Source organism: Adelges cooleyi, unplaced genomic scaffold (genome assembly GCF_023614345.1).
Source record: "Adelges cooleyi isolate 19-005CV unplaced genomic scaffold, UGA_ACOO_1.1 ACOO_flye_CR_arks_rails_tigmint_CR_PRNA_376, whole genome shotgun sequence".
In the NCBI taxonomy this organism is placed as follows: domain Eukaryota; kingdom Metazoa; phylum Arthropoda; class Insecta; order Hemiptera; family Adelgidae; genus Adelges; species Adelges cooleyi.
In genome coordinates, this window is record NW_026096053.1 from 7,672,869 (window position 1) to 7,693,035 (window position 20,167).

General features: G+C 31.7%; 3 protein-coding genes across 3 annotated transcripts in view; all 3 read left to right on the top strand.

Annotated features, from left to right (window-relative positions):
- The window catches only part of LOC126840841 (protein vein), a 37,366-nt gene extending 35,557 nt beyond the window's left edge, over positions 1 to 1,809 (top strand). The window contains exon 7 of the mRNA XM_050576803.1: positions 1,358 to 1,809. Coding sequence (XP_050432760.1) covers positions 1,358 to 1,363 — 6 coding nt within the window. The 3' untranslated portion in view covers positions 1,364 to 1,809. The remainder of the gene's footprint in view (positions 1 to 1,357) is intronic.
- A 6,411-nt stretch (positions 1,810 to 8,220) lies between these two features.
- Positions 8,221 to 11,581, top strand: LOC126840757 (PI-PLC X-box domain-containing protein DDB_G0293730-like). Its single transcript, XM_050576693.1, has 5 exons — positions 8,221 to 8,400; positions 9,227 to 9,396; positions 10,076 to 10,280; positions 10,367 to 10,628; positions 11,258 to 11,581. Exons 1-5 carry the CDS (start codon positions 8,397 to 8,399, stop codon positions 11,490 to 11,492), a joined length of 876 nt encoding a protein of 291 aa, XP_050432650.1. The 5' UTR covers positions 8,221 to 8,396; the 3' UTR covers positions 11,493 to 11,581.
- Positions 11,582 to 13,248: 1,667 nt separating this feature from the next.
- On the top strand, positions 13,249 to 18,582 carry LOC126840504 (vitamin K-dependent gamma-carboxylase). The gene is made up of 8 exons (XM_050576296.1): positions 13,249 to 13,399; positions 14,113 to 14,268; positions 14,957 to 15,314; positions 15,387 to 15,550; positions 15,900 to 16,120; positions 16,865 to 16,996; positions 17,103 to 17,412; positions 18,123 to 18,582. The coding sequence occupies exons 1-8, from the start codon at positions 13,249 to 13,251 to the stop codon at positions 18,461 to 18,463; spliced, it is 1,833 nt and encodes a 610-aa protein (XP_050432253.1). The 3' UTR covers positions 18,464 to 18,582.
- Positions 18,583 to 20,167: the final 1,585 nt, after the last annotated feature.

A 20,167-nucleotide genomic window follows, 5' to 3' on the forward strand; every position in this document is an offset into this window, starting at 1 on the left:
TAACGCATCAAGAATATCCAAATGTTTTAGCCAATCCTAAATCTTTAAAACTGTTATTATGTTACACGCTATATTATACTTATTATCTCAATCATCATATAGTTTATGATCGTTGGACAATGGGAGTAAGTCAAAATTACGATAATATTTTTAATAAGCAAAGTAAACAAATTGTTCAAGTACCATATGAATTCTTAGCTAATTGTCCCCCTGGTTAACTATATTTATTCTACAACCAATTAAAAAGGTTAATAAATTGTACTTGTGTTCGATCAAGACAAAATTAAATTTCGACTACAAAAACCCCAAGAGAGTTTAAGAATAAACGGGTCTAAAACAGGTTACTCACAGTTTAAGTTTTGTACTTAGGAATTTTCAAAGGAGCTAGAGGACTTGTTTTACTTGGAGAAGTAGTAAACTCCTAAATTTCGTAGACAAATTTAGAGATGTGCTGAGTTGAATAAAATGTGGTTGTATCATGGAAAGGGTAGAAAGAGGTAATAGGGTTTTTTTTGTCAGAAATGTGTCATTTAATTTACAGGAAAATTATATCTAATTGAAATGAAGCCACTAATGATGAATATAAGTGAATGTGAGGACAATAAAAATAGCTCAAATTAGAATGTTGAGATGGGTTTGTATAGTGTCTACATGGAAAAAAATACATACTTGGACCATCTAAATTCTAAAATTATGATTTATATAGGAACGCGATAGTGTTCAATTAGTATTTATAATTGGGGACAACTAAACATTTGATTGACCGAACTATTTATATAATTATTCGAAATATGTATTGTGTCCCTATACCTATTAACCATTATTTTAGTTGGTCAAACTATGTATTTTATCCTTGTACACAGACGGATGAATATATACTAAGTAGTTTGAGAATCGCCTAAGGTCTAAAAGAATAAGAAGACTACGAACACATGTCTTCTTTTTTCCAAACAAATTGATATTGTTTAAATGATGCGTAAATAAACCTAAAAATGTTTTTAGGGTATACAGTTGAGCAAGTAGGTTTTACAGCGGTAAAAATTGCCCCTTATGGGTATCATAAGCTCTTAGGCCTTCATTATTTTATTTTTGTATCGGGGAAGGCAACGGTTTTAGTGGTTGATATAAAACAATTCAGAACAAAAAACGAAAAAAGTAGGTATGCATACACATAGCGCCTGTCCGGAATTCCAAGAAAGCCGAACTTCGTTATAAATGAAATAATTGATAATATCAAACGGCAAAATTTTGGCTTACAAAAAAAAAACCAATTGTCTTTGTTGTGTACACGATTATTTTTTCTTCTCGCTCGGATTCCGACGTTTATTTATTTTTTCGTTTTTCATTTGATTGACAGATGTAGCAGAACATTGGACAGCGGCACTAACCCGAGAACATTCTACAACAAACACGGATTGATGAATACAATACAAAATTCTAAAAATTTTTTTACAATAATATGTTTATAATAATATATACGACGCTAAAAATAATACAATTTTATTATTATACACAAATATTTTGTACGAGACAAAGCTTCAAACAAAAATACCAACAACGCTATAATGCCGACAACAACGATATTGTTATTATTATTATTATTTTATAATTTAATCGCCCTTGATTGTTGTTTCTAAAGGCAAAAAAAAAAGAGAATGAAAACTCTCTAAACTAACAGTTAACTAGCAATTACTGCGTTTATACTATTATTATAATAACTATAGTCCATATAAATAGTTGCATCTAGTTAATTACAAAATCTTAGTGGACTTATTACGTTTAATATTATAACACATATGGGCTGTTTAGATATACTTGTTAACTTATAATTAGTCAATAAGTAATTTATTATGTAATTACATTATATAATTTATTTTTGTTTGTTTATATGTGTGTGATTAATATAATTATGAATTAAGGCTAAAGGTTGTGATGTTTGTTAATGTTCCATATATTTTTTTTAGTGTTTTATACAGCTATTGTACGTACAATGTATTGTAACGCTTATTTTTTTTTTAACCAAAACCTAATGACCGTCCAATTTTTTTTTTTAAATATGCTTTTGTTCTATATATATAAAAAAATTAATTCGATATATATTATATTATATATCATTTTTTAGATAATGCTTACAGTTATTATTATATTATACTATTAATCCCGATAATTATACACTTGAATGGGTTAAATATTTACACATATTATGTATACTACTTATACTTATCTGTAACATTGGTCTAAAATGGTCAATCTCAAAGTGCATCCAAAATAAGTCAATTGAAACTCATCACACATAATACACATTGTGACACTTATTGCACTTAACTGTCTTTGTTATCACACCTCTCAATGTTTTCATTGTAATTATATAGTAATATTACTGAGTTTGTCTTAAGACCTTCGTCCAATCGAAAAACGAAAATTGCCAAAAGTCGTCTGACATACGAGATTGGTCCTCTTTAGATCAAAGTTCGGATATAATTTTGGTTCCTTATAGTAATAATAATCGCATATATTATAATATACTTAAATAAATAATTATTATGAAATGTAGCAGTTAATAACATGCATTTGTCAAAGAAATACATTGTTAATAGGTGAAAAGAAAATCCCTATAAATTTAATCTGTTGTGTACAAAAATAACTCTGCGAATTTTTTTTTGTAACAACACCTAAAAAAATGAAGTTAAGTAATAGGTACATGCACACAGATTCAAGCTAAAATATTTCTGCTTTGAAAGCAATATAAGTCGTTCAAAAATTACATCAACCTAGTATTCTATGAAAGAAGGCTATACAATAAGGCCTATGTAATTTGTCTAAGTACTAAGTTATTAAAGAATTTTAAAAAAGTTTAATTTAGCGTGATTTTTTAAAAACCTCGTTCATTAAAAATAAGGGGTTACCTGCTTGTTTTTAATTTAATCTAATTCAACAGTTTAGTGTTTAAAAATTATCAAATGTGTTAAGTTAAATTTAAACTGGTGTTGCGCAGTGGAATGTAAATAATTTAATTTTGCATTTTTGTACTTTACGAATAAATAGGTACAGTCCTAAATAGTTTTTCCGTTTTATAAATTAAATAGTCTTTCAGTTTCTTAAGAAAAAATATCGAAATAAATGATAAATAATTTAACAAAGCCCACAGTCTAATCTAATGTACGTATTAAAGAAAATATGTAAAAATCAACAAACTTCGCAGTACAATAAAACGTATAGGTTAAAAGTACATGACATGGCAATTAATCAATGAAATTACGATTTTTGTATATTTGGGTTATTTAAAAATCTATATTCTATGTACACTAGTTTGATCTACTGCATGATATGCCTAACTTACCTAATATTGATATTTAGCTACAATAATTTTAACCATAGTTGTCTTTGCGTGTAACGTATATTCTATTCCTACCATTATTCTAAATATTAAGACAATAAAAAACTAAAAAACTTAATAATGTTTTGTTATTGCCGTATGAAATAATTGTGGTACATTGAAAGTACACATAAAAAAGTAGTAATTATTGAGTGTAATCAAAGAGTATATATACAAGTGTTGTACCACAATAAATACATTATTATTTTCTTGATCTTTATAAATAGGTATTCAAGTGACCGTGTAATCTTGAAACTTTACACTCATACGTAAGCAAAATATCACGAAGATTTTATTAACAAACCGCTTTTGCCATTACCGCACAAGCCGCATAGTGCTAAGTTTATACTAGAACCTACCTTAAGACGTGACAAAAAGTAGTGTACTCTGAACTATAAAAAAAAGTTATCTAACCTGTAATTATTTTAGTTCTCTGTAAAGTAGTGCTTTTACAAGAAACTTTGGCAAACTCCGTAAAATCAAATTAAAAAAGTCGAAGCCGAAGTAGCAAACCTATTTTTTAATTTCTGGGGACCATTAAGATGTCTGCCATGCGGCTGAGGAGATTGTATTATAAAATATATATACTTATTTGAAAAAAAAATACATGTAACTATAATTATTTGGTTATAAGGGGGAAAAATGAAGCAATATAATATAAAAAAAAAAACTCAACAGCTATGAATGCATAATGATATTATAGCTAATATTTTAATTAACAGAGATTAATGTAATTAGAACATAAAAACGGTTTTTTAGTCAAATGTAGACAATTCATTAAACTAAACGAGTGAAATGAATTTAGTATGTTGTTATTAAATTATTGTAAGGTTTATCTCCGCCGGATTTAACGTGGTTGTAATTTCACCGGGTCTTAGGTACGTTAGCTGAAGCCTGAAATACATTTACTCAAATTATCTAATGAAATGTTTAAGCTATACTTTTATACCAATTGGCAATAATTAATATGATAAAGTTCCTAATTGCTAATATTATTTATTGTTTATTTAACAATACTAGGGGAAATGCCAGAAAATGGTTAATTTAAATAATGTACGTTTCAAAAGATAAATAACAGAGTATTGTTATAAAATGTAGTACCTCCTGTGTTACATTCATATTTCCCAAAAGACTAGTACAACAAGTCAAGTTACCATGCATAAAACTGTAATTCCTTCCATAATTTCAATCAACGATTTCAGAATACCATTATAAATTTACGAAGTATATTACTATAATATGATATAACTTTCTGAGCCAATCTAAGATACCAGTCTCGTCTGAAACTGCAAAGCATTCATTTAAAACAGCTAATTTTTTGGCACAACGTTTATCTTGATCGGTTAATCTAAATAAGAGTTAATAATTATTTTTATTTCGTTTTTCACAATAGACTAACGTATCTACTATTTGAACCGGTTAACCAAAAAAAACTTTTTTTCGTTTAAGCAAAGCGATCAAAAAAGTTTGAACAAAAAAAATTCAAAGCAGGGTTCAGACCCTTTGCTTTTTTTTATTTTTAAGTAACAATGGTTATTATTGCATGTTACAACTTCATGTCATATTATACAATGTGCTCAAACTCTTCTATAATATATAAAAAACGACTCACATAATACAGAAATAAAAGTATATATGAAAAGATTACATAGAATAATTTTGCAAAAATTATTCAACAAAAACAATAGTCATTTTTTAAAATAATTAATACCTATAAAATCTTTTTTTTTTCTCAAAAATATGCCTAACGGGTATAAGAATGATATCTCGTAACGATTGATTTGTTTTATTTATTTTGATTTTTATAATAAAAAAATTACCTCCGGGTCACATTGATATCCGATTTTCAAAAGTTTTAAATATCTTTAAGTAGTAATAAAAGTTAGAATAGAACACATTTTAATTTGGCTGCAAAGCTGCATGACGTCCTCAGTAGAGTTTAATCATCAGCCGGAAACTTAATGAGTATTGGAGATTGTTTGCATATTCGCATCAGTCAACCGCGACCCTGCAACCTGAACGCTAGTGCTGTACCCTTGCTATTCCTCTCTGTTCCCGTGTACACCTAACGAACAATACATAATATATTTTAATCATTTTAATTTCCTCGGAAATAACATACATTTTCTCACATACGAATAATAAACGTCGTCATTGCCATGGAAATCCAATTGTGTTGTGTCGCTGTAACATTATGCCTGCTGCAAAGTTTTGTCTGTCCGAATCCAGGTGAGTGAAGAAAATAATATATTCATTCACTATTATATGTTATAAATATAAATATTCATTATGTTACAAAATAACCGGTCGCTACAGTTTACTTCTAAAATAAAAACACCAATTTCCTCTAATTTAAGGGTCAATTCTATTTTTCTCCGAATATTTCTTTTTAATTGACGTTTTGTATATTTTCTGCCAATTACAAATTGTTGTTTATTCAAAAAATAACAAGATTTATATACTTATAATGCTTAATACTGTTGTGTTAAAATAGTTTTATAGGCAAACATGTATTTTAAATTTTAATAACAATATTTTGTGAAAATTTACAATTTAAAGAAAAGTCCAACGTTTTAACTAAGATATTTCTTAATTATTATAACACAATGTATACTATTTGTAGTATAGTTTTCTTATAAATTCGTCTAAATTTATTTTCTTATCTTGTATTCACTAAAAAAGTATATAATATTTTATCGATTTTAGAAATGGCAAAAAGCCAATAGAAATTAGAACATATTGTTTTAGGGTCAAGCCTTAACTTATACAGACTTATACAGTGTTCGACTTCTGATATAAACGATTCGAAAGCGTAAACGGATCTGTGATCCCATTGATACACCATTGAAATTAGTATAAACTGTACTTACGTTACACCCAGCACTTACACTAGCAGTGAAAACGACAGACGTGTGACCCGAACTCTAATATTTGATACCTACGGGGACGCCGTCAGGAATAAATTCAACAAATTAAGATATTCTTATTATATCGAATTATATTATAATTTTTATCACAACGACGGTAATGTCGCTCTGGATAGTCTGGAACATAAATTATTTCATTGTGTAATTGGCGTCTTGTAAGTCGTAAAGTCAATCGTACAGCCACAACACAAATGCGTTTCAACGTGTAATTATTATTGTAAAGCGGAGTTATACTATACCTAATCGTGTGTTATATCGTCGACGGGTAAAATAATCTATGTCTAAATTATAATTTTCAATTACCTTGAGTTTGGTATAGACTCAAATTAAAAAAAACGAAAAGCATTACTGAGTACTCGAATCCTAGAGTCGTCCACCTATTGGATTACTGGATTGTTTGCTTGATTTACATTGCAGCGATGGTGTATTATATACGTAGTGAAATACAATTAGTTATAAATATATTAAACTTTCCTTAATTAGGTAATTATTTGATATAGAAATGTTTTTTGGTAGGAATAACTACAAAATCTAGTTGTCACAGGTTCAACCAAAATCATGTTAATGCAACACTTTTTTATTCTGTGTGTATTTTTTGACTGTTCGAGTCTTTTTGTTTTTAATACAATTTTTGGATATCCGAATGGTTTATTCGACCATTGCATTGGATAATATTAATTTAACCATTATTGTAAACGTTCTAAATTTAGGTCACCGCCGAACCGCAGTAACAAAATAAACCGGACGAATCAATAATACGTTATTAAAGCCGTTTATTCGGTCAGGGCGTATTCGTGTTTATAATTTCCTTTGCCTTGTGCAATAACTGACGTCAATTGGTCGTTTGACTAATGGCTTCCACTAGTTTTTGACGTTTGCCATAGCTATAAGTTGAACAAAACAAAAAACAATTAACCTGAGAGTTAAGACAATTTTTCAAATTTGTATATTCATATCTACTTAAAGCTGTAACTGGGTTTCGTCAAAAATTGCTCGGACAAGTTGAAAATTTAAACTATAAAAATAAGATTCCGGCTACCAGCATATTTTCCCATGTTCTTGTTCTTAAAAAGGCAAATGTCATCGAATCAGACCATCCCAAAACAAACTAATCTGAGTTTTACTACACGATGATCCTATGATATAAAGAAAGGCATGATTGATCTTAAATCGACACTAAATAAACTAGGCTGCCCCACTACGATAAAAAGAGACTCCACGGGTAACAAGGTCTTTTGTGAAATAAATTACTATTTGTATATTAAGTATTACAAAACCGTCGGCTATATTCGAAAAACTTGTCGTCGCCTAAATACTAAAACTTGTTAGGAAGCATAACGAATAGACATGTGTTTGGTTTTAAACATAATATTATATTATACAATTGGAGCATTAAACAAGCGTCCTGTTTGTGCGAGTGTTGGCTGTTGTAAAAAGCCGATAGTATGTATAAAACCTTTGTATTTTAATCAATACTCGAAACGAATCCCACGCGCCGCTTGTTGAAGGGGAAAAACAAATCGGAGCCTTTTTGTATTACTGACATCAGCGTTACATTTTATTATATTTTAACATTGTGAACCTACCGGCTACCGTTGTAGGTAATCAACGGGGAGACAACTACCACGCCTTACCCTATTGTGTCCGTTCAACATAATATTTGGTTTTTGGAGAAAAACATCTGGAATGGTGTTTCTATAATATATTATAATATAACCCACGTGTTTTTGAAAAGTTTCTCTATTAGACATTGGTTTTCAGATTTGCCTGTAAACTATGCCCTAGAGGACCGGTACGTCTCTTTAACCGTGACGCCGGACAATAAAGATCTGCCGGATTACACTAGAAGAGTGGCGGTGTCATGGCGAATGGCTAACGTGTCCCTCGAAGATCATATCGCCATTTTCAGTACAAACACAAAAGACAAAGACCTGGCCACCATCGCTCCAATCCGGTCGTATTCAGTGAACACCACTCTAGGATTTATACAGACGGATTTGACTTTCGAGTTTAGTATTCTAGGGAATATTTGTTACCAAGGGTGGTCCGAAACACGATGTTTTCTATACTGGGTGACATACATCAGAAACAACATGAGTTAGTTTAATTATTTCATCGTCATACATGTAGGGATCTATTTATATCCATAATATAAAGTATGGTTTGAGTTTCATGCTTTATTCAAAATGTGTGCCATATGTTTAAACGTTGACACCTAATATCTCACAAATCATTTTTTTTTTATTATAATATAGAATAAACCAGTTTTTGCATTATGACAATCAAAATTTAAAGTTTACATAAAACATCGAACTTCTATTCAATAATACATTATACAATTTTTGTTACTGAAAACCCATTATATTTTACTATTTAATTAACGTTTCCATTGACTGAGAACAATATTTACGTTTACTTTAGACCATAACAACAATTTTTACAAAACTTTGATTTTATAAGTAGGAACTAACAATCTCTTTTTTAATATGAAATTTATTCAAACAAAAAAATAGATAAAAGTATTAAAACAATTCACTTCTGTTATGAAAGATGAACAGTTAAATTCAATTTCTGATTGAAAGTATTTCACTGAAATATAAACTATTATTTTCACTCGTGTAAGAACTACGGGAAAATATATCCATCAAATAATAATAACAATTCTCCTTTTCAAAATTCTTAAATATTGCCTTTACAAAACTCCTTAAAAATGGTCGGTATTGAATCCTCTTAAATAAAAATATAAATAAATGTAAGGAGATTTTAGTTACAACATTTTTTATATTTATATTGGGGACATTATAATTATTATTATTGATTGGGTGGAAACGTTTAAGGCTTTCGCAATTTTGCTTTTCGTATGCTCTTCTATAAGTTTTATCTGTACACGCTGATATAAACCGAGTATGTGCTTGTGTTATAGCATTTGCGTCCAATTGTCTAAAAATACGACCCAACTGGATGGAAGAGTTATCAGACGCGGCAAAATCAACCAAGCTAAAAGAATTGTTTTTGCCCGGTACACACAATTCTGGCTCATACGAATTCAAACTGCAAACTTACCATTTTTCGAAAAAATATATATACACACAAGTGAGTCGATTTTGGTCTGATAGTAATTTCAATATGGACCAGTGTCCAATACGTCCAAACACGTCGAATTTGGTACTATATTGTATCTAGTTTGAATCTCACGCACTGCAAAACGAAAGTAGCCCGTTTCAACCATATAAAGCACAAGCTTTGCTTAAACACATTTTAGATCATACACAAAATGGGTTGGCAATAACTTAGTTGGCAAGTACAAGATTTGGGAATTTAATTTTTATCACATCTATTATTTAAAGACCATGCAAAAAGGAGAAGTCGTAGTGTCAGGAAAACCAGGGACATACATTCAAACCCTTCATAACTCCATCAGTATCCAAAGAAAACGTTAGCAATAAACCTAGCCTATTTCTTGCGAGATTTTTTTCATTTAAATTCTGTGGGATTTTTTAGGGTTTTGGGACATTTTAACTTCCATGCCCCACCCCACCTGTACATATAGGACTAATAATAAGTGGTAAGGCACACAGTAACAAAAATACTAATCACTTTAAAAAAAACTCTGTTTTGGAAATGTATTAAATGAAAATTATTGTACAGTTTTTAAACACTTTAAGGGTGTCATAGGTAAATACATTTGTTTTAAAAAAATACATATTATGTAAATATTAAAAAAAAACATACAAGTTGTGCATCAAATAATTTGATTAAATTTCAAAAATAGGACGTTGACATAATGGGACAACTTTGTTTGGGAGCCAGATACTTCGATCTAAGGGTCGGCTACCACAACACCACAAAAGAGCCGTGGTGGGTAGCCCACAACGTGGTTTCCATAAGGGCACTATCCAAAGTGTTAGATGATTTGACGGCCTTCTTAGACGCCACGAGAGAGATCGTCATCCTGGACTTCTATAAGTTCCCAACGGGTCTGGTTAACAAGAAAATTGCGGTTTTACATACCTATAATGATGTTATAGGACTTTTATACAAATAAGCGTTATGCTTGCTTCAGGTTTCTCTAACGACGATTCGACGCACACGGAGCTGTTCAAATTTGTAAACGATCATTTCAAAAATCGTATGACCTTCCCGTCGTGGGAGAGTACGTTGAGCGATTTGCAACGTGATGGCAGCAGACTGTTAGTGACTTTCAACCACGTGCCTAAAACGATTTCACAAGAAGACTACCTCTGGAAATCGGCACCCCGATACTGGCCCAACGCTCATTATTTGGAAGAATTTGTAAAAAATGTAAAGTCGTACATCAAACAAAAGTGAGTAAATGCAACCAGGCAAGAGTATTTTTCTAAAGGTGCCAACTTTGGACAAACGTATTTTTTCTGGCTGTATAAAGTTTGTATTGACTATAACTACTATGTTATACTAACATACTGATGGCAATTTTTTATTACTAGTTGATTTGTTTTATCCGGTTATCACATCCCCCTGTAGATAAAGTTCATCTGAAAAAAAAATAGCCCTTATACAGCTTTACCGAAAATTCATATAGAAATAGTTTATTAGCTTTTTAAGGAAATACGAACTTGAAATGTGTCTAGCCGAAGATATTTTTTCAATAATTTATAAATGAAAACAACAATTTATGAGAATGGAATAAAAACCTTTTTTTTTGTCAAAATTAAAATGTGTTTGTGCTAAAAATGTAAAAACTGTATTCAGAATGATAACCCTTAAATTTACACCGTAAAAATGCATGTTTGGCGCAATCTTATGTACTTCATAGTAAATATTTGGGTATATCATGATCTTACATTTAGGTAAACGAAATCAAAACAAAACGTTGTTTAATTATTACATTAACCAAACATTTCCGGTTTTATTCTTAAAAGAAATTATTTTCAATTGGTTGCCTGCTATATATTTTATTTTATTGTTTAACCAGACAACACAAAACCCAAGCTGTGTTGATGGGTGAGATGACGCCGAGAAGTGGAGAAGTCTTCTTGAACTTAAACGGCGGACTGCGAAAAATGAGCTCAACGGTTAACACCGAAATCAACACGTGGTTTGGTCAAAAAGAATTCATTGATAAGTGTAACATCGTGGCCGTGGACTTTATACAGAGTACCGATATTGTGGACGCTGCAGTCTATTGGAACTCTAAAAAGAAAACATAATAGTTATGACTAATATCTTCAGAGGCGTATTTTTTTTTGTGAGAGGATAAGATTGATCCCACCGCCCCTGTGATCTATAAAATGTCTCGTCACGGTTGACTTGCCGGCTGACGGATAACCGCAAAATTATTGTTTGTTTTTTTTAATACTTTTATATTATAGTTTAACAGTTATACGAAAGCACAACTTCGCTTTTTTATTTAAAAAACTATGTACATATTGTCTGTTGATAAAAATAAATTACATTTAAGTTTAATGGCTTGTACTATTTCAAATATTTCTTATTGTTATTTTAGGTTTTAAAGAATACCTAAGAATTAAATCGAATGAAGATAAAATGTAAACAATAAATTCTATACTTTGTCAAAAACTAATTTTATGATAAAATTATTTTATAGAATTGCTATGTATAATTTAAGGTATGCTATAGTCGATACTCTATAACCTAATCCAGAGGAAATACACTTTTCTCAATCTTTTTTTATACTTGTCCACGTAGATTTCAGTAATTCGAAATGATCTTCAATCGATATGAACTTTAGTAGTCCGCCTAAATAAAAACGCATTGAAAAAATCTAAATAATAGATTTTGGATAGTAATAATTAAAAAGAAAAAATAACACTTTTTTTAAACTGTTAACTATCAGTAACTAGTTAAAATATGGAATTCTGAAATAACATCTATTCATTGTTACATGATCCTAATTAAAAATATAATAATAATAAGTACCTAATAGACAAGTTGTTTTCATTCTATTAGAAGAGAAGTGAGAACATAAAATTACACAAGACATCCGTGCTGTTAAATTGTCTAACCGCAACCCCGTATTCAGTAATATTCTATAAGTTATAATAATAAAAGTAAATTCAATATTAATCAAGTATTATTAATTAAACTTTTGGAGAATGTAAATCTTAAGCATTAAGTAGATTATAGTATAGCTATTACTTTAATAGTGTAACCAATTCAATCAAATACACTCAATGAAAATACAATTTACATTTCTTTACATTTTTTTTTTAATTTCAATTAATTATTATGTAAATATAAAACTATATTTTCTGTTCTACTGCAACAGATTAAAATACATCAGAAAAGACATTTCTCTTGAATGATCATTTCTAGTTGTGAATAAATTATTATAAGATCGATGGTATACGAAAATAATACTGAACGTTTGTTATGTTTGATTTTAAATCAAACAAAATTATTTGATCACTGTTTATTTATTGATATATAAATTTGAATATTTGACCTTACATAGTCGTTATGACAGACATTAAAAAGAGATATAGATAAAGAGAAAGAGTGGATAGATGAAAAAACGTTTTCAGAAATTCATGATTTGAAAACTAAATAAAACGTATTGATACATATTATGTAATTAATTCTACGAATAAAATAAATAGTTCAAAAACATTGATTATATTTTTTATTCGTTTATATTTTTTAACGCTATATTAATACAATATATTTTCCATCGCCGGCCGAGTCTTCATTGTTATATATTGTTCAACGTATTAACAAAATCGCACAATCGTAGTATTTGATACACCATATTTTACGTCAGGTTGTTAAAAAGTTCATTAAACGGCAAAGATAATTAATACATGAATATAGTTTCAGTGTATGCAATTTAATTTCTATGTCACCTCTGGTCATCGTCAAATAATCCAATCAGCAATCGACGCGTGAAATGGCCAGGGCCGTTAAACGGTGCCGAACGGGTAGTTTTCATTAAGCCTTTGACTCGCCATGGACGCGGACGCAGCGATTTCCAACGACCACCGGCTCCCTCCTCCGCGGTCTGTAGCTCACAGAATGATGGACTTGTGGAACCGTTTGGTCACCTACATGTTCCAATACCAGGACGGCACGTGTCTGGCGGCTTTGCGCATTGCCTTCGGTAAGTACGACTGTCGTATATTATGTGAATCGTGATATTACAAAGACTCGTGAAATAATTGTCCAATGAAACCATGGTCAAGTGTAGCAGATCCAAGGGGTGAAACCGAATTCGTGAGATTTTGAACTAAAGCTAAATGTATAATCATGATAATGTTTTGGGGTTTGTTAAATAAATGAGTTAACGCTTAAATAAATATACTAATTCGAGTTAAAAAAAATCGAGTAAAGTATATAAAATAAACTAAAGCAAAAAATCAAGTTAACGGATAAATAAATCGAGTAAATGATTAAGTAAAGACCCTATAAAAGTTGTAGCTTAGTATAAAAAATGTCTCAAGACTTTTCCTGGTTGGCCGCCAGCCTAAGAACATTTTCATGTTGAAAGTGATCAAATGCAAATGTGAAAAACATTTTTTAAACATTTCACAGTACAACCGAAGATAAAATGGATTTTTATTCTATTCAAATTTATCGATTCCGTGTAAATATAACGATCGAGCTATACGATTAATACCAAGTATATTTAGTTTTACTTTTTAATATTATATTCCATCGACATCGTTATCGGTTGTTTTTTTTTTTATACTTTTTATCCGATCTTCTCCATTTTAAGTTATAATAGCGGTTAAGGTTTTGTTCAAAAACCATGGTTAGCGGTTACATATTCGAAAAATCTTAACACTGTAATTGATCAATAGCGTTTTTGTAAAGGTTTCTTGATGTTAATCGACACGGTCGACGAACGAGGGTTTTGCCAGGTGGACAGACGATGGATGGAACCGAACATGTGCTACTTTCCGCTTTTCGACTTTGTCCGGCCACTGCCCGGCCGCTGGATGTGCGTGGCCTACGCTTCAATGTTCGCCGGTAAGACTGTCAACATTACAACATTTACATCTGTGGGCTGTCGATAACATTTTATAATATTTTCTAAAACCCCTCCCCGTCGTGATTTTTACTTTTTTGATATTAAAATTATACTATATAACAGCTTGCCATTAGTTGTATACTCATCGACTTGAACCACAATTTGAAAATATTAGTACACTAGTCATATAAGAACAAAACCTATTTTTAAAACCTCGGATTATCCTAAAACCATTTGCAGTATACTTTTATATAAGTGTAATTATACCTTAACTTATTTATAAATTTAAGTACTAAAATAACTAGGATGTCTATTCATTAAAATTGTATTATTCTTCAAACTTGACTTTTTTTGGGAAAACATAGTTTTTTCAAATTAATTTAAAAATAAATTATTTAAATATTTCGTTTAGACCAAAAAAAATTTGTTTGCAAATACATTTCACATTTATAACTACAATTAACCATTGTCGACGATTTTATTTTTAATCGGTTATTACGAGTATTATAATTTCAAGTTTTTTCAATTTAGTTTATTGTTTTAGTATTAAAACTGTGGTTCCGTCAAGTGTCAACCCGTGACGTAACTCGTCGTATTTTTTCTCTTGATTGTTTTAACTAAATAGTGGCGTAAGAAATGTATGTACTTTACAAACAAAAAAAAAACGGTGACGATATTTTCTTACAGGCATTCTGGGCGTTTTGACCGGATTCCACTATCGCACCAGTTGCGTCGCGTATGCCGTTCCATATTGGTACATACTGTTGGCTGACAAGAGCGCCTGGAATAACCATTCCTATTTGTTCGGCCTGCTCACCCTCATATTCTCAGTCACCGACGCCCATCATAACTGGTCCACGGACAAGTGGCTGCAGAGGTTACCGGCGGGCGCGACCGGTGTGGTGCCACGTTGGAACTACTTGCTACTGAGGATTCAGTTTTTTATCATGTACTTCGTGGCCGGTCTGAAAAAGCTGGAACCGGACTGGCTTTCGGGATACTCGATGAAGTCTCTGGGGTACCACAAGGTCTTCGCCCCTTTCAGGTATAATATAAAAATACTTGACATTTCCTAAAAACATTTCGCCGTAGTCGTTCACAAATACACACGTCTCAGGTACGTTCTGCCAGCCGAGTTCGTAGACTGGTGGATAGTGCACGTCACCGGATTCCTCATCGACCTGTTGTCCGGGTTTGGCCTGTGCTTCCAGCGGTCCAGGCCGTTTACCGTGGTTGTGCTGCTCGCCTTTCACACTATGAACTCCATGATGTTCGCCATCGGTAATACTGCGATATGGATGTTTAATATAGGCGTTTCGTACTCACTACAAAAGGGGGGGGGGAGTTTTAATATGCACAAACAGAAGGACTCAAGTGAGTCTGCCTAGTCAGAAGAAAAAAATATCGTTTAATACATCGCGGTGGTGATAATGATAACGGTATATTGAAGAAAAAACAACAATAATATTGATAAGGGGTAAAAACTTATTTCATCGTAACAGAGTAACAACCGCTCAACAATCACGAAGCTTTTGTGTGGTCATACTGGTTTTAGTCCTTCTGTTTACTTCACTATGGCACACAAGCTAATACATCTCTATGCACTACACCTAACAACTCCTGTCGGCAGGCATGTTCCCGTACGTTTGTGCCGCCATGCTCCCGGTGTTCTACGACCCCAACTCGATGGCCGAAAAACTGTCTGCTTTGGTTACCAGGAAAAAATTCCAGCCCATCAGCGTTCAAACGACCAAACCACCGTCGCCTGTCAAACGCAATATGATAGCAGCGGCCGTTTGCGTTTATGCCGCACTGCAGATGTTCTTGCCGTACTCGCATTTCATAACACAAGTAATAACCTCTTACATAGAACAGTAAATTGGTCTATACTCATAACGACTGATTGACATAAATATTAATTTAAATTGAACTGATCGAATTATAATGAAAAAAAGCCAAAAACTCCTTATATTTCGCTATATATCGTTGGAATTATCTCATTTTTAACAGTTGTTCTTAGGTAATTATTGTTTTAAATAATATAATTAAACATGGTTTGATGTAAACGAGCTACACTCGTGTGTTAATTATTTTAGAAAATACCTGAAATTGTGCTTTAAATTGATTATTATATAAAAATTATAAAATACTATTATAAATGTTTGCACTTTGCATTTAATTATTGGTATATTTGATCCGGAAACGCTTTGGAAAAATAATTTGGTTATAATTACCATTAGGTATGTATACTTATGCACACTTTGTCATAGTATTTTTTACATGAATATGTTTTATGGCCGTGGTCAATTGACAATTTGAGTAACTTTTTAATAACATCGAAAGGTATAAAGACAAACAGTTTTATATTAATAATTAATTTACTTGTTTACTTGATAATTTACTCGTTTTAATTTATTTATTTACTTATTTTGTTACTTGATTTGTTAACTCGTAATTGGTATAATCGGTTTCTTCAACAATAAGTTCGAACCATATAAGCCACTTTAATATTTGAGAATTTTAAGGTTTGATAATTCTTTATTGATAGTTGTGTGTGTGTACAATGTCAACATATTTGCTTTTGGGTCTGTGCAGGGTTACAACGGATGGCGGAACGGTCTGTACGGATACTCATGGGACATGATGGTGTACAATGTGGACGTTGTCAAAATCCAGGTTAAGGTGGTCGATCACGGTCGCCGCGAACAGTTCTTCTTGGACCCGTACGTAAGTAAGAAGCAACAAGTAACCTGAACCGTCCTCTTCATTACTCATTTAGTACACATTAAAACAGAGTATACCATATATACTGTTGTGGTGGTTATACTTATAGGCGTGGACGGTAAACAGCAAGTGGATCCTACACGGTGACATGATCAAGCAGTTCGCCGGGTGCGCCACATCCAACATGCCAGACAGGACCAACGTGACGATTTACATGGATATTTGGGCATCGCTCAACGGCCGGTTTTACCAACGATTGGTCGATCCACAAGTGGACTTGATAAGCGCCCCTTGGTCGGTCTGGTCCCAAGTCGACTGGCTGATGCCGGTTGTAAGGCACCTGGACCGATGGCGTCCTTGGATAGTCTTTGCCCAGGACCAGGCCGAGTATGACCTCATGTTTTTCGCAGACTTTCCGGGTAATTTTCAGCATGATCCACAACCGACGAACATACTTATATTATAACGCAAATGAAAAAAAATGAAAAATAGGAAGGAATAGGGTAAGAAAAATAGCCTCAATTTGAAGCTGTTTCCTCCAACCGACTCTCCTCTGGATCATCGCGTATCGTGACCCGTCCGCTTTTCATCTCCTCCGATTCGGAAAGGCTTAGGGTAGTTTATCTTGAATCATCTGAATCATTCTTACTTAAAAAAATGTATATAATTATTTATATCAGCCAAATATTATTATTAAAAATACATTTATTAATACTGTTTATTAGAGTAAAATTATGCTTTTATTGTTCTTGCAATTAGAGCTATTTTGTGTACTTGAAATATCTTGAATTATTTTATAACTCATACTGATTTTATTTAAGTGCGGATTTGACGGACTATTCCGTTTTTCGGACTGTCTAGTTAGGTTGGCCCTAACCTATCTGATAAGGATTCAAACATTATTTAAAAAATAATTAAACAGAAATCCAATCTTTAAAAATACTAACAGTTTTAGTTAATGAATTAAAAAAAAAAATTGTCAATACAATATAAGTACAAAATCATTATGAACGTTATCGAAATATTTATTATATAATAAAATAAATACCAATTATTATAATCTTAATTTGTGGCAGTAGACAAAGTTATTTTATTGTAATTTCTTTTCTTTTTTTTGTTTCCTTAACAGGTCTGAAGGCTAACGTTTACTTTGACGGTGACACCAACGTCACACTGTCGGTAATCGAAGGAGTAGTCAATGTGACCGGCGTGAACGTCGTGGCGAGCCCTGCAGAGGTACAGTTGTTGTCCGGCGACGCAGTCAACGTGACCGGCGAACATACGGTCACAGCGCTGGGCGCTACGCCTTCCTGTTACGTTTACATAAAAAACAACGCTGGGCAGGTTGTGGAAGACCTGGAACCGGAAACGGCTGACCGGAAGTCCGCAAGACCGCAATGTTCCAAAGCCTGTTACGGATTTGCCTACGAGCTCATCGCACATACGGCTAAAGCTTGGTTTTTCGTCTAAGCTTGAAATTCATCAATAATAATTAATGTAACAATCCGACAAGAGCGCGTGCGCAACACGTATATGTATTTATACAATTATTGTATTATTAGAGACAAATTAAGCAACAAAAACATGAAATAAACAACCAGATATTACATTAGTATTTAATTATTATAAGAATACTCGACACGATACATGACTTTACACACCCAATGTATCAAGGCGTTCGGTTTAAGAAGAGGCAGAGAGTATTTGAATTTGTTCTTGTAATTAAGTTACCGAGATCATTTTAAAACTGTCAACTATTTACATTATTTTATAGTGATTTGTAAATAATTTATCTTTCTTACCTCTGCAAATGCAACCTAGTCTAACAAAAACCTACCAAACTGCGCCCCAAAATAAAAAATATTCAGAAGACAGAATTTTCCAACACCTTCTAGGGGATAAGTGTTAATGTTTATATTTTCTTGATTTTTACTTTGTATTGATAGTGCTTAATCCAACAGAAAACCATAAACCAATAATTTTCATCAAATTTTTAAAACGTTATAGCGTGCTGGGTTATTTTATTTAAAACTATGTCAACTTTTAGGACGTCGCGTTGTTCTCAATTATAAAAGGAAATAAGTAAAGTTTTCTACTTAAAATGAAAACACTCTATTTTTAATGTAACACAATTCTAGTAGTTTTTGAGTGTTTGAAATAAAACAATTACTTTTGTTAATTTGAAGTTTTAAATTATATTAAAGAATTGTAAAAGGTTTGGTTAGTATTACTGAATTACTTTTAATTCATAAAAACGGCATGTGAATATGTATTCAGAGAGTAAATATAAATTTAAAATGATAGAGTTTGTGGTTAAAAATATACGAAATGTCATGCTGTTTATATTTATAAATTATAATGTATATGGTTATATTATAAAACTATGATATGACTGTTGTAGTGGAAATTAGAAAATACATGTTAAACAACTATTTAAAAAAAACTTACAACTACTCCAGTTAACCCTACTTTAATTGAATTTCACCTGATACTGTGACAACGCGACGCTTTGCAAGATATCTAACCCGGCGCATTGGGTATGCAATTCAAGTGCTTGTGAGATATAAGGCCCAGTCCCGAACGTACCAATGGCGAGCCGTATTTTCACCGCACAAGTTAGTTTATTCTTCAATACCAACTGAAACAAATAAAATCATACTTTGGCCTAGTTATAGTAAATAGCAAAGTAGTACGACAGAATTTAATAATTAACAAGAAAACCTTTTATTGCAATAACATTTCACTAAAGTATACCTTATGGATATATTTATTATTAAAATGTTTACAAGTTAAATAAAAACCATAAAAGTTAAATTATTACGTTTATTATAATGACTACGCTAAAAATGAGAATTTAAAAAAATATCTATCTCAAGAAATTATATAAATTACTCCTTTTTAATTAAACAACGGATCAGTTTTCTATATATTCTGCGGACTACGTACAACACATTGTTGCTGTGACAACATTTTAATATAAGTTGCAACTTACAACATTTTTCATTGTGTTGTAAAATATCAACGCAAGTGACCCCGATCCCATTTTTGATAAGACACTTACAATGAAAATATGACACGCTTTTTGTTTAAAAATCAAAAACCTCCGTCTCCTGAACGCTCTAAACACAAGAAAATCCCCCAGACCATAAGTAATCCGGATTTTTCGATATGGAT

What these genes read in the sequence shown, in the direction of transcription:
- LOC126840757 (XM_050576693.1), top strand. An exon ending in AAAAATATATATACACACAA is followed by an intron (nt 9,397 to 10,075) that starts GTGAGTCGATTT and finishes TTTCAAAAATAG; the next exon opens with GACGTTGACATAATGGGACA. An exon ending in AAGTCGTACATCAAACAAAA is followed by an intron (nt 10,629 to 11,257) that starts GTGAGTAAATGC and finishes TTGTTTAACCAG; the next exon opens with ACAACACAAAACCCAAGCTG.
- LOC126840504 (XM_050576296.1), top strand. Translation starts at nt 13,249, where the DNA reads ATGGACGCGGACGCAGCGATTTCCAACGACCACCGGCTCCCTCCTCCG. An exon ending in CTCCATGATGTTCGCCATCG is followed by an intron (nt 15,551 to 15,899) that starts GTAATACTGCGA and finishes TCCTGTCGGCAG; the next exon opens with GCATGTTCCCGTACGTTTGT. An exon ending in AGTTCTTCTTGGACCCGTAC is followed by an intron (nt 16,997 to 17,102) that starts GTAAGTAAGAAG and finishes TTATACTTATAG; the next exon opens with GCGTGGACGGTAAACAGCAA.